The 13,102-nt window shown below is 32.8% G+C and overlaps 1 protein-coding gene across 1 annotated transcript; it reads right to left on the bottom strand.

Annotated features, from left to right (window-relative positions):
• Nucleotides 1–6,807: 6,807 nt before the first annotated feature.
• On the bottom strand, nucleotides 6,808–12,955 carry LOC140054348 (uncharacterized). Its single transcript, XM_072099303.1, has 6 exons — nucleotides 12,870–12,955; nucleotides 11,592–12,428; nucleotides 11,062–11,316; nucleotides 9,365–9,481; nucleotides 8,419–8,637; nucleotides 6,808–8,005 (listed from the first exon to the last, which is right to left on the bottom strand). The coding sequence occupies exons 2-6, from the start codon at nucleotides 12,393–12,395 to the stop codon at nucleotides 7,961–7,963; spliced, it is 1,440 nt and encodes a 479-aa protein (XP_071955404.1). The 5' UTR covers nucleotides 12,396–12,428; nucleotides 12,870–12,955; the 3' UTR covers nucleotides 6,808–7,960.
• Nucleotides 12,956–13,102: the final 147 nt, after the last annotated feature.

Raw genomic sequence — 13,102 nt, forward strand, 5'->3', positions numbered from 1 at the left:
TAATTTAATTTCTTTTTTCCACTGTTTTAACATATTGTTTTATTTTTACGTTTTGCCTTCTGTTTCTTGTATGTTCCTGTTACTAGAATCCAACTAACTATAGGCCCTACTAACTTTTCCACTATTGTTAATTGTAGGCCTAATGTGTACTATCATTCAGTTATTCATTTTTATTGCCATAAAAAATAAATCCAACTAACTACTAACTTTTCCACTACTGTTAATTGTAGGCCTAATGTGTACTATCATTCAGTTATTCATTTTTATTGCCATAAAAAATAAATCCAACTAACTACTAACTTTCCCACTATTGTTAATTGTAGTCCTAATGTGTACTATCATTTATTTATTCACTTTTATTTAATCGAATTTTTTCCCCTAACATTATAGCTTATCTAAATAAATTATGGTATAACTATGAGTAAAGAATACTCCATGGTATAAGCTAGCCTATAATCATCCAACTGGATATATGCCTATTATATCGATCTTCTACCTAAATCATTAACTACACAAATTTGAACCTCTTTACGGGCAATTATCTCCTTGTCAACATGCATCAAGTTATCCACCTTTGCGAAAAAACCACCAATTGAGTGGATTCTACGCACCACGGGTACGAACAATCTATTTAGGGTTAATCATTGAGATATTGTAGTGAATAGGTTAATTATACTCAATGGTTTGCTTCATTCTCAGCGTAAGCAGGTCTATTAGGTTGATTGATTTAATTGGTATAAACACAGGGGCTAGGAAATATTATCACCAGCGAGTATTTCAAGTTAATAACAAGGAGTTTGCCTTTTCTTTTAGTTAAGTTCCAGCAGCTAAATTTAATTAATTCATTATTAGTTAATTTTAATAGGTGCTACAATATAGATGGATTTTGACAAACTTATTAGTTAAATAAAAACTGCAGCAACTTTAATCAAGTCTATGACAAATCCTAACTCAGTTTTAAGAATAAGACATCGAGCACACTAATCTATATAAAAGATAGGATTTGAATAAACTGTTGGTTATCAGGACAAAAATGACTGCATAACGGATTAATGTGTTTTCTTCTTTAAATCGAGATCAAACAATCCTAAATGAATATCTATTGTTTTACATTAATTTAATGGTGTAATTATTTGTAGTAGCCTACTCACAAACATTTTCTTATATTTGATTTTTTAATATTGTTATTAAAAATACAAAGTGTAACAATGACATTTAAGATAAAATACATTTAAATATTTCAGGATAATCCAAAAAAGCTTATAGGTTATTTCCATTGAAAATAATCCATTTTTTGTCTACTCAACAGAAATAACATAAACTGAATTTCATTTTTAGGATATTAATAGTATGTTTATTAATGATAGTATTACATTTTTTTTTTTAATTTTAATATTTACGAGTTTTATAATTTTAGGTGAACCTCTGTTCATTGTCAACATGACGGTAACAACCCATTGAGGGCGCAGTCTTTCAAAAATATTTGACATACAAATTAGAAATACAAAACGCTATTACTGTATTACGTCATTTGGTCAGGAACTGATATTTCGTTGTCTCATCAACTAAAATGTTGTTGTTCAATCTTTAGAAATAAAAACAAACCCAACCTATCCTCTGTAGTTTTTTGTATTTAATTTGTTTGAAAAAAGGAAATTCTGTCTGAAGATGAGTGGAAACACTCAAAATATCAAGTCATGTTTTAGTAGAAGGTACTTTAATACGGGTATGTTAGGACAAGAAATTGCAATGGGAGGTGCTATCATAATATTAGTAGACTAGGCTATTGTCATCATCCTTGTTATGATACAATGAAGAACCAACAAACATGTAAAAACAAAATGCATGATTTGTCAACTGTTGTTATTTCGTAATCATGAATAAATGTTTATTTTAGTGATGTTTTTGGGAAAGTAAAATGCTCCGAGGTACGTTCAGAAGTGCATCTGAAAGGTCACCTGAAAGGGAAACCTCTACAAACTGGTAACACAAGATGGCCACCTAGCAACTAACACAACAACAGTAGGAAATATTCAAAGTATCATACTGGTTTTATCGGTGAAATGTAGAACAGAAGAAAAAGCATGTTATTTCAGAACTTTAGAGACTTGCTACCATGCACAGATTGACAATAAAAACACTTGTCGTTCACTAGTTTGGTTTACCAGTCGATTTCTTGAACCAAGAAATGAAGATGCATCAATAAGGAGATGAAAATGTTAAGGTTTCCATTTTGTTGGTGTATTCCAGATGCCGAAACAATAAAGCCCATTGGTGCGTCACGGATGAGCGATGATGATAATGAAATTGAAATAAATAATATAATGAAATAATAATTGAAAATGATGATGAGATTGATGATGACCAATAATGATATTGATTACCGTTGTTGTCTATGACAAACATTAATGATTAATGATAATGACTTTGTTCTTGTTTTAAATGCAGTGTTTCAAGAGCATAGGCATAAGTCTGTTTGTCTGTTATTTCGACTGCATTCCACTTTTTTGAGTTGTCATTTATACTTAATCATGTAGAAGAACTTAGCTTAAAACTGAGGTCGGATTAGTTATGGTCAGATAAATTGACATGACGCAAAATCATTTCCAAAACATTAACTTTTTTATGTTATTCGCACGGTATAATTCTGTACGATTAGATTATTAGAAAATGGAAGATACTGTAGTATGCAAATATGTAGTTTTATGATTAATATGCTGAATTAGTCCATTTTAAACGATTATTCTATCTGTTTTTCTCATTCTTTTTTTTAATCTGTCCGCGACAATAGTTTTTTTTAATGATTTTTCTGGTTTGTTTTCTATTTAAAAAAAATCATAATTTTGATAACTATTCAACGTCAAATATGGATTGTATCTGTAATTTCACCTTAAAAGGTGTACCCATCGATGATTGACACAACTGTACTCGTCTGACTGATGTTACAAGGTCAGCTGTCAATTCGGCCCTAACCAAATCACCTGTCAACCAAAAATCATATTTTCAAATAAACTTCAAGTTCCCTCCATAATAATATTTATTAATAGTCCGATTTGTCTGACTATTTTAATGTAATATAATTTATACCACCTTCCCCGTGTTATTAAACCGTCAGTATTGGTATATACGATAGTTTGTATAGTACCGTATAGTATAATACATGTGTTCGACAAATTCAAGGTCACGTCAGAAGTGAAAGGGTCATTCAATCAATGTCAGGTGTCATCAACGGTACACGTGACACCTGAGATTGATAGCGGTCTTTTATGCTCCGGTTTGTATGGTAAATCAAGTAGGCCTACACATGAAAAAAAGAGAACAAAATCAACAGAAATGAATTTTTTCTGTGCTAGGTTGGGAAACGTCCAATACAGGGGAAATAAATGTCCAGGGGAAAATACTGAAGGGAAAAATGTCCAAGACGGAAATATTGAGGTAAAATGACCAAAAGGCTAGATTATAGATCCAAACTATTACCGTAATATCATTACCTAATAGGCCTATACTATAAATAATAAAGGAAAATATTTAATTAGGCCTAAAGTGGTTTATAATAATCATCCTCTCGTCTTATCCATCTTTTGTGTATAATGTAAAGAGTGAGAGGTTTTGATGACACGATCTACAAAACTAACATAGAAGTCTTTTGATATAAAAAAAAATCACATTTTCAATTTACGGGCAATTAATACCCATTGTACTAATCTACCGATTACCAAGATGCTGAAATTGATACCGAGGGAATTTTGCAAGTTAAAAACATTTAACCGCTTCGGCATTCATGATTCAACATTCTGTCGCACTTTAAAAAAAAATGACTTTGACCTGAGACAAGGTCAAGGTCGCGCATGCGTCAAGGGACCGCGAATTTTGCCATGCGATTTTCCATTACCAGGCAATAATTACCGATCCATTCCGCCGATAGCAATACGTCGTCGTCGAGTATACGTTGAGTTTGTCTTGATATCAATGATAACGTCCCGTGAATAGATTTTCACATTAGGGAATATTTCAAAGCAGCTGCCACGATGCACTTTCGTACGCCATAAGCTGACCCTAGCGATGACTTTATAATCAAACAAAAACATGATAAGGCACGAAACGAGACGTAATATCGTTAAGTAGCGCGTAGTGGCCCGCTGAAAGTACACTCACGTGGCTCAGCGTAAATGGTATGTAAATATAAACACACGAGTAATTGCAAAGGTATAAAAATAATAACATTTAAACATTAATAATATTTCTGGAAGTATTCAATCTCAGACCTCGTCTATATTTCGGGAAATGGAATTCAAATTGCAGTGATTTGAAAGAATGTCTTAGTTCTGCAGAATTGTCATGTGAAATATTACAATCTCATTTATTCATTATGGATTAACATGGGTGTTGCGTAATAGAAATAGTGATATATATCCCCAGCATCCAACCCCCTCATCCAACCCCCTCATCCAACCCCCTCCTCCATCCCATCAATAATCACAACACTTACTTGTTTAATATTGATTGCCAACACTTCCCCATCCGTAATGTGTCTTGTAAAGAGGGTGGTATGGAATGTGGTCTGTTGGTAAAAATAAAAATCTTAATTGCATCTTTGGTATCGTTTTGAACATTTTTTATACTTAAATCTTAGCCTATAATGTGAAATCTAGTTCCATGAAAGTGGAACCGCTAATTAGCCTATTTCACGAGAAAGGTTTTAAGCGAGGCGCGTTTCAAAGAATAGATTATGAAAACCGTTAAAGGGACACGGTATTCTCAATCAGTTTGCCGATATCAATGAAAACACTATTAATTTACGTATTTCATTGGTTCTGCATTGTCGGTCAGTAACTACGCACAAACAGCAAATATTTTCACACGCGCGTGTCATGACGTCACGTCTACGCGTACTCTGTGTGCGCATTTTAAGCCGTCACATGGCACGCCTACCTTAACACAGGTCGGGTGTACTTTTAAACAATGTTTTTACACAGTAATTTCTGAATATATTGCAGTTTTCAACACTTGAACATAAATATATCGGCTTCGTTTCCTAATTGATCAAACACATCCGACACACAATTGGAATATTGTGCCGTGTTAACATTTCAGAATGCCTTGTTTCTCTCAGGGTTATTGTAAATGTTTAAAAGATAACACTGGATCCAATGTAGATCTGGGCCATGAATGTTAGAGTAACCTGGGGATAAATATGGCGTTGGAGCCTGTACGGATTACTCATCTAGGACTAGTACAGTTTTAGACGAGACCCAGTACTTTGTGGCTGTTTGATGTACCCGTACCCTTTGGCTTGGCCCTTTATTGGTTAAAAGGATACAATATAGTACTATATGTATGTGTGGCAGAAACATTTCCTTCGGCCTATAGCTAAAATGTAAAATAATAGTTTGTTCTAACGAATTTATGAAAAAAAACAGGAACTCTCATACCGGTGTTGCTTCTGTTTGTATACTATTAAACATTGTAAATGTAAAAAAAAGCCAAAAAGTACAATATGTTGTACTCTGTAGAATCCGCATTAAATTGGAATGTCATTCAATTTAAATTACACAATTTAAACTGCAAAATAAAGACACTGAGCATCATCCATACGTAACCATTCGTGTACGTTTAGGAATTATGGAAGCGTAACATTTAAAACGTGCGCGCTTCTAACAAGCAATGTGTATTAGTCCAAGGTTCTAAGATGTTAACAATTCCATTCCATTATATTTCAATTATTTCATCAATGTGAGTGTGCAATATTATATTATTGTTGATGTTTGAACTTTTGATTTATGCGTGGACATGAACTTGAAAATGTATAATTCGATTTAAATATACAGTGAGGTAAGAATTGAATAGCGTAGTAAATAATATTATTTATTTGGCATGTTATATTAAGCACACGATATCGTACCAGGAGCAAGCAATAGGCGTAGGCCTGAACAGAATTAACTGCTCTTTGCTCCAACACAACGGTAGCGCTTAGGCTATACAAAGAAACCGATGATGCAGAGTTGCAATCATTTTAGTATTATAATAAAACAAAATAATTTAATATATAAACATATTTGAAAACTACAGTGCTTCAGGAAGACATTATTTTCAAATATTTATTCAGTTTAACAATTATATTGTTAAAATTATAGTTATACAAGGCAATATGGAAAATATTACGTTGATAGAACTATTGCGCAAAAGCGTACAAAACAAAAAGGAATCTAAATTGTGATATCATTCTACTAGCCATCTGGATTATAATTACAATATTATACTTAAAGAGGAAAACAGCGAATACTCATCCCAAGACAGCAGCTAATAAACAACTGTCGGAGGGATAGTTAAAGTTGGACACCTTTTGGAACGGGCTAAATTACTCAACGGACCTTTCATTAAATATTATTCGGCAACTGTTACAATTATTTGGTCTCTCAAAAAGCCATGCGAGTCAAAAATTACATCTTGGTAAATTGCCCTGCTAATAATTCAGACATCGCCTAGGAATTCCTCAAGCACACTCAGCGATATAGTCTGTAACATTTTAATACTGTAATAAGTAATCATATTTATTAGCGTAATTGTACAAGGGTAGTTGAGAAGGATCTAGGCCCCTAGTGCAACCCAATTAAGGTCTCTACTGGCCATCTAGCGCCTGCTGTTAGCCCGCAGATCAGATGTGAAAATTTAATCAAAATATCTCCCCTTGACGCACATTCCTAGGCTATCTCGCGACGCATGGTGCGTTTTGTGTGACGACGCTACAGCCTTCCGTGCACACACACTAGAATACCAGTGTAATACAAAAACAAGTTTTGAACACCAATATACAAAAAAACAAAATTACACCTAAATACAATTTGCATATTTCTATACTTTTTTCACGGGATATTGATACGGTAATCCGGTTGTGCGAATAAACTGTAGTCTCTTCATTTTATAATTTGTTTCTCCAAAGGATAGAGTACAAAAAACATACTCGACGTTTAGAATAGATTTAGTAGAAAATAAGAACATGGCTTAAGTTATAAAGATATTTAAATTTAGAAGCATATAGGCCTACCAACTTTTCAATGTGGCGTTATTTTTTTTTTATAATATTGGGAACACAGGCCACGTGTTTAGTAAACGAGTTATAAAATACCACGAAATAACATCTTAAAAACAAACTCAACACTTTAATTCTCACTGTTAGAAAGTATTTACTTAATTTCTATGACAAAACTTTACGTCAACAAAGTTTAACACTAAATGAAACAATAGAGGGCGCTGTTAACATTATGAAACGTTTATACAGTACAGTACCTAAAGTGAATGACGTAATATTGGACTTTTATTATTTTTGATTTCTTCATTATCCTTATTTAATCCTAATTAGTGCTTTATTATTTCATGATTCTATTGTAAACAAATTAAATCAAAATAGTAAAACATGATTTTTCCATGATTACATTTGGTGTAAAAGGAATATAGTTATCACAGTTTGTAGTTATTTGTGTGACAAAAATGACTAACTACATTTAGATTTAAACCATTTTCGTTTTGGGACTTTTTTCATTTTCATTTTTCTTTGAAGCATCTCATTATTTTTTGGTCTAAATAAAAACAAACGCACCTTACAAAACTTACAAAATGTGATGTTACTTTCAAAGTAATATAGAACTTTACCATTTAGTTTACCCTCAATTACACACTATTTTACAGACAGCTGTATATGCATTTCAACTGTTTAAATGCATATGCAATACATGGTCACTGGTCTCTGCATGTTCAAGTTCAAGTTCAATTCACATTTATGTTTTCATAGCCTTCTTTTTTTTCTAGTTTAGTACATCTTTTAAAAATAAATAACCAAAAAATATAAAAGTTCTTATGCTTTATACTGAGTTTTACAAATGTTAAACTTTCACAAACATTTTAATAAATTGGTATCCTATGGTACTTCTTGGTTCCCAAAATTTCAAAACTTTGTTAATATTTAGATCTGAACTTCTACCCTGCAAATTGGACAGGCAGGATTTTTCTGTTGAAAAAAAAAATTAGAAGTTAAGATTACAAAGTAGACACTCTGCAAACTGAAAACTCTTCAAAAATCATACCTTTTTTGAGACACTTGGAATACCAGAAATTCAAGAAGAGTGTTCGTTATTGGGAGAGTTGACTGTATAATATTAAACATAAAGCTCTGTCTACACTATCAACTACTTTACCAAATATGGTAGTGATATACCTAAATATGCTAGTGCTATGACATCATCACATAAAGTTTGATAGTGTAGACAGAGCTTAAGACATGAACAAAATAAGGAAGACGAGACAAGCAGAATGAAAAAATGTCAGATAATAATGAATGAACAAAAACAATATATTTACCTCTAGAGTATTACTATAAAAATATTGTATTGATTTTATTAGAAATAAATATTTCAAACTCACCACTAGCCATTGGTCAACACACGTATCGTGGTAGTCATGGAAACACGGTAGCTTACGTAGATTATCGCCCGTCTCGTAGTCAGCCATGCATATACTACAGGCTTTGTTTTGTATCTTACAGTCAGGTGTGTATATAAACGTGGGTAGCTGGCTAATCTCTATAGCGCTTAATCCCTTCTCAATGGCAGGGCCTAGTCTTTCAGCTAGTGCCATCAATGTCTACAATTTAAATTAGTCTTTTTAAATTGCACTCCATTACTATTTTCAACTTCATTACATAGTTTATACTATTATAATACATGCACCCGATTCCCAGTGCTGTATCTCCACATACTCTCTTTTTCTGAAGTATCATTGGAATATTTGGTAATACAGCATATCATTTATATCACATGTGGTGCCTGTATCATGTAAGGTTAACGGTTAGGCTACTAATAAGATACATGTAAATACATGTGATGTTGTATTACCAAATGTCCCTATCATACTTCGGAAATAGATACAATACCGAGAATCGGCTGATACATCGGCGCATTTGTTTATACAAAATAAAATCCTCATTTTTAAAAAAATCTCTACCTTCCTAGAAATTAAGTGTAAGGATGCAATATTTGTGAATCTGTACAAATATGACCCAGACACCTTAATAAGGATGTGCTCAGTTTTGTCTAGAGATAAATAAGACTTCTGTAACTAATCAAATAAACACACAGGGCGTTGCCATCTTAGAGCATGTCAGTAAACCTTTGGCTGAGCCCTCTAGAGATACTCTAAATCAACTTCTGTAAAGCTCTGTTTACACTATCAAACTTTATGTGACAACAAAATGTGATGTCATATCACTAACATGTTTGGGCACATCACAGTTTTTTGTTTGTTTTGTCAAACTAGTTTGATAGTGTAGACAGAGCTTAGAGTAAAGTGAGATTAAATAGAGTAAATATACCTCATAGTTATTGCCATCGTCATTTTCATCTTCTACAAATCTATGATGATGATGATGATGATGGTCTTGTCTTCTCCTTCTGCCTCTTGGTCGCCGTGGTGGTGTTGGCGTATTTATCTGCAAGAAAAAGGAAAAAAATGGAAAAACAAACTTATGATAGTAAGTTGTCAACTTCCAAAATTACGTGTTGATTACTAGTTTAGTTGAGCTACTTTCAGCTGGGGTTGAGATACAGATTCAGTTCATAGATTTGTATTAATTTGTAACATAAATCAATAAATAATAAATGAATTCATTTTTTCCAAACAATAGCAAAAGCCAGACAGCAAACATTTAAGTAATTGCGACATCAGTTGACAAATTAAAAAAATTGTTTTATATACCAAGTTGGACATTTTCAGAAAATAGACAAATTATTGATACTTCAGAATATATCATGTCAAAGATTGAAAATGCATATTTTATGTTACAGACATTATACTTAAATATTGACTATATTTTTATACAAAAAACCCAAACAATTTTAGTTAGATATGTTATTAGATGTACGTTTTACGATTTGTGAAGGGTTTTAGAAAATTTCCTTTATAGACAAAACAAATACATCTGTAATCTAGTTTCAGTACTATAAACATATCATGGTTATTTCTTGTTTTCTATTTAAATAAATTGACATTAATCAATTTACTTTATTTTGACATAGAAATAAATTTGATTTCAGGCCATATGACTCGGCTATGCCGGCAATCGGGTCCCACAATGACTCGTGAGTCTCGGTCAAGGCCGAAGAGTAACGTCACCTGACGGAAAAATGTCAGGTGACAGATTCAGAATTTTATCACATGACTCATAATATTATGTTAAACATTGGCATAAGTCAGGGGCTAATAACATAATGTAAAACAGCTATGTTTGTGTATGTCGTAGGAAGGGACAGATGCGCGGAATTAAAAGATCTGTAGGCCTTGACGCATTAAATAGTAATTTCATAACATGTAACAATTTGTCCTTCTTAATAGGGTTATGTTTGTATCACCATGTACAAGCAGATAATTGTTGTGAAAATTAAAAATGAGATGTTCCCTGTGACAACATGTTAAACAAATCCGGCCTACTAATAATATCTGTGTCAGTTTGTATAAAATGTAAAAAATAGGGATAGGTTGAATTATCATGTATGAAAAAGGACGTTATAGAAGAAATAGGGACACAGAGACAGAATAAGTATATCGTGGTGCTCAAAATAAACTACATAGAATTAAGAATGTGATTAACCAGTCTAAAATTTAAAATAATTTATAATATTAAATATAATAGCCAATACACTATTTTTTACTTTTGACTCTGACTACAGTACTACTTAAATTTTACAAAATGGTTACAAAATGAGAACTGAAACCAGCAAAAACCTCAATAATATCAGGAATAAATTAACACCTTGGTTAAAAACCCAAAATCAATTATTGAAATTACCCTTACTTTAATAAAAGAGGTCTTTAATTGTGTGGACAAAGGCTGTGCATTAAGCTCTGTCTACACTATCAAACTTTATGTGACAACAAAATGTGATGTGCCCATATATGGACATGATGATGTCATAACTACCATCACATCACATTTTTGTAGTTTGAAAGTGTAGACAGAGCTTTACAATATTAAAGTTTAAAAACAATACAGGTATTACTAATCATACTTACCATGTTTAAGTAATTTTCTAAAAATGGTTGAATCATGTTAAAGTCATCAAATGTTGGGCCAGTATTAAGGTGGACTGGGGACCACGTACCGGCCCCATAAGCGGTAGCTTGAGTAGGCTGCAGTATAGGGTATCTTTGGTTTCTAGGCGTTGGTCTGTGTATATAATGCTGCTGTGGTTCAAATCTTGGTAGAATTGGTTGTTCTTGAGGTATTGGTGCTAGGCTGTTGGCAATTTCTTCTGCATCAAATTCTTCCTACAAAATAAAGTATCTTTACAATTATTTTTAAACCTGGGAAATTATTTTGCTACTACCTCATGGGCTCAGCAGAAAGTCTCTCTGAAACACTTTTTGTACGTATCAAAGAGGTTTACAAACACAACTAAATTCATTTAATTATGAACTTTAGAGACGGATACTAGTAGGTATGTAGAGAGAGGAACTAGCTGTCACAATGGCAGATAGAAAGTTATGGAGGAATCTAGTTTATATAAGTTTGGGTGTGTCCCGGACCAAGTAAGTAATTATACCTGTAATCGCTTAGCCATCATCTCGTCATCTTCCAGTTGCTTTACCAGTACCATGGTTGCTGGAGAAGCAGGCCGTCCAAATGCACTCATCGGCGATGCCATCACTAATGGTGACGGTATTGGTTGAGGAAGTTGTTTGGACCTCTTAGAGCGTCTACTATGAGACGAACCACGCTTGTGTGGTTTTCGTTTTTTAGGATTATCAACATGTTCACAAATCTCAATGACGTCATCTTCTGAACTCGATTCAATTCTCTGTGAAGAAACTAATCTTTTTGGAAGATGGATTTCTTCTTCTTTATCCTTAGTGTCAATATGCTGCCTTTTGTGCCCACTTTTTATCTTATTTTTTCTACCATGTTTTGTAAATACAGGTGATGTAGACTTTTCGTCATCCTCCACTTTGCATTTTTCTTTCTCCTCCACTTTTTTACGACCCCGATGATGATCATTAACACTATGAAAAACATTTTTACGTTTGTCTTCTTTTTTTGCATTATTTTTTTTTCTTTCCCTTTTAGAAAATACTGGAGATTTGCTTGCAGCGTTCACAGTTGTATTACTGTTATTTTCTTTTTCATATTTTTGTGAAAGCCAGACATTCAAAGCATCTAAGGCTTCATCGCTAGGTATATTTGATCGTCTGCATTTGTCTGGTTCTGTTTCATTTTTAGATTTCTTCTTTCCATTTTTTAATTTAACTTTTTGTGTTAATCTCTGTGCCAATGGCATTTCTAAGTACACAGTGGCATCATCCTCATTATTGTCATTTGACTCCAGTTCTTTACCATTATTCAATTCCATTTTTGAATGTTTGGAAAAATCAAGATAAATTCCCTGCAACAAGAAGTGAAAAGATAATATTTTAGAAACAAGAAGTAGGCCTAGCCTCTAATAAGATAGGCCTAACTAAAATTGAAACAACAAATAAAAAAAAGTATTTCTTTTAATTTTTTATGAATTTTATTTATAGATTGTTATTAAAAGTAAAGTATAGGCCAATGATATATTATTATGGCCCACACCGACCATAATAATAATATAGAGCTAGGCCTAGGCTACACAATACCTAGTCAAGACTTGAATTCCCGTGCAGCCGGCCATCGGTGGGTCAAATACTCTCCTTTTTTAGGAAATGATTTGGCCTTGGCCTAGCTAGCCTACCCTTACCATCAACACCACTTTTAGTTATTTTATCTGTTGTTATATTGTATATCCATTGCCTAATGTAATATAGGGTATACACTACTACTTTTATTATTAGTTAATAAGCCTTACTAATCATCTTATGTACAGCAATACAAGGATTTCACAGGAAATATTATTGGCGGGATGGAAAATGATTTTTCCGAGCAAATGGCAAAATTCAGATTCAGACGGTACCATTATTAGTCAAGGTGAAAAAAATATCATTTATTACAATACTGTACATAATTTAATGTAATAAAGTGATTATAGAATAAAAAACTAACCCAATAATTGTATAAATTATATTTATATATTCAATATTT

The sequence above is a fragment of the Antedon mediterranea genome, chromosome 7 (assembly GCF_964355755.1).
Source record: "Antedon mediterranea chromosome 7, ecAntMedi1.1, whole genome shotgun sequence".
Taxonomy (NCBI): Eukaryota; Metazoa; Echinodermata; class Crinoidea; order Comatulida; family Antedonidae; genus Antedon; species Antedon mediterranea.

Bases quoted from the DNA above. Each gene is read 5' to 3' on its own strand.
- LOC140054348 (XM_072099303.1), bottom strand. From the start codon at position 12,395: ATGGAATTGAATAATGGTAAAGAACTGGAGTCAAATGACAATAATGAG. The intron at 11,317-11,591 runs GTATAATTACTT...TTTATTTTGTAG, and splicing joins TGATGGCTAAGCGATTACAG to GAAGAATTTGATGCAGAAGA. The intron at 9,482-11,061 runs GTAAGTATGATT...TTTTTCTTGCAG, and splicing joins TAGAAAATTACTTAAACATG to ATAAATACGCCAACACCACC.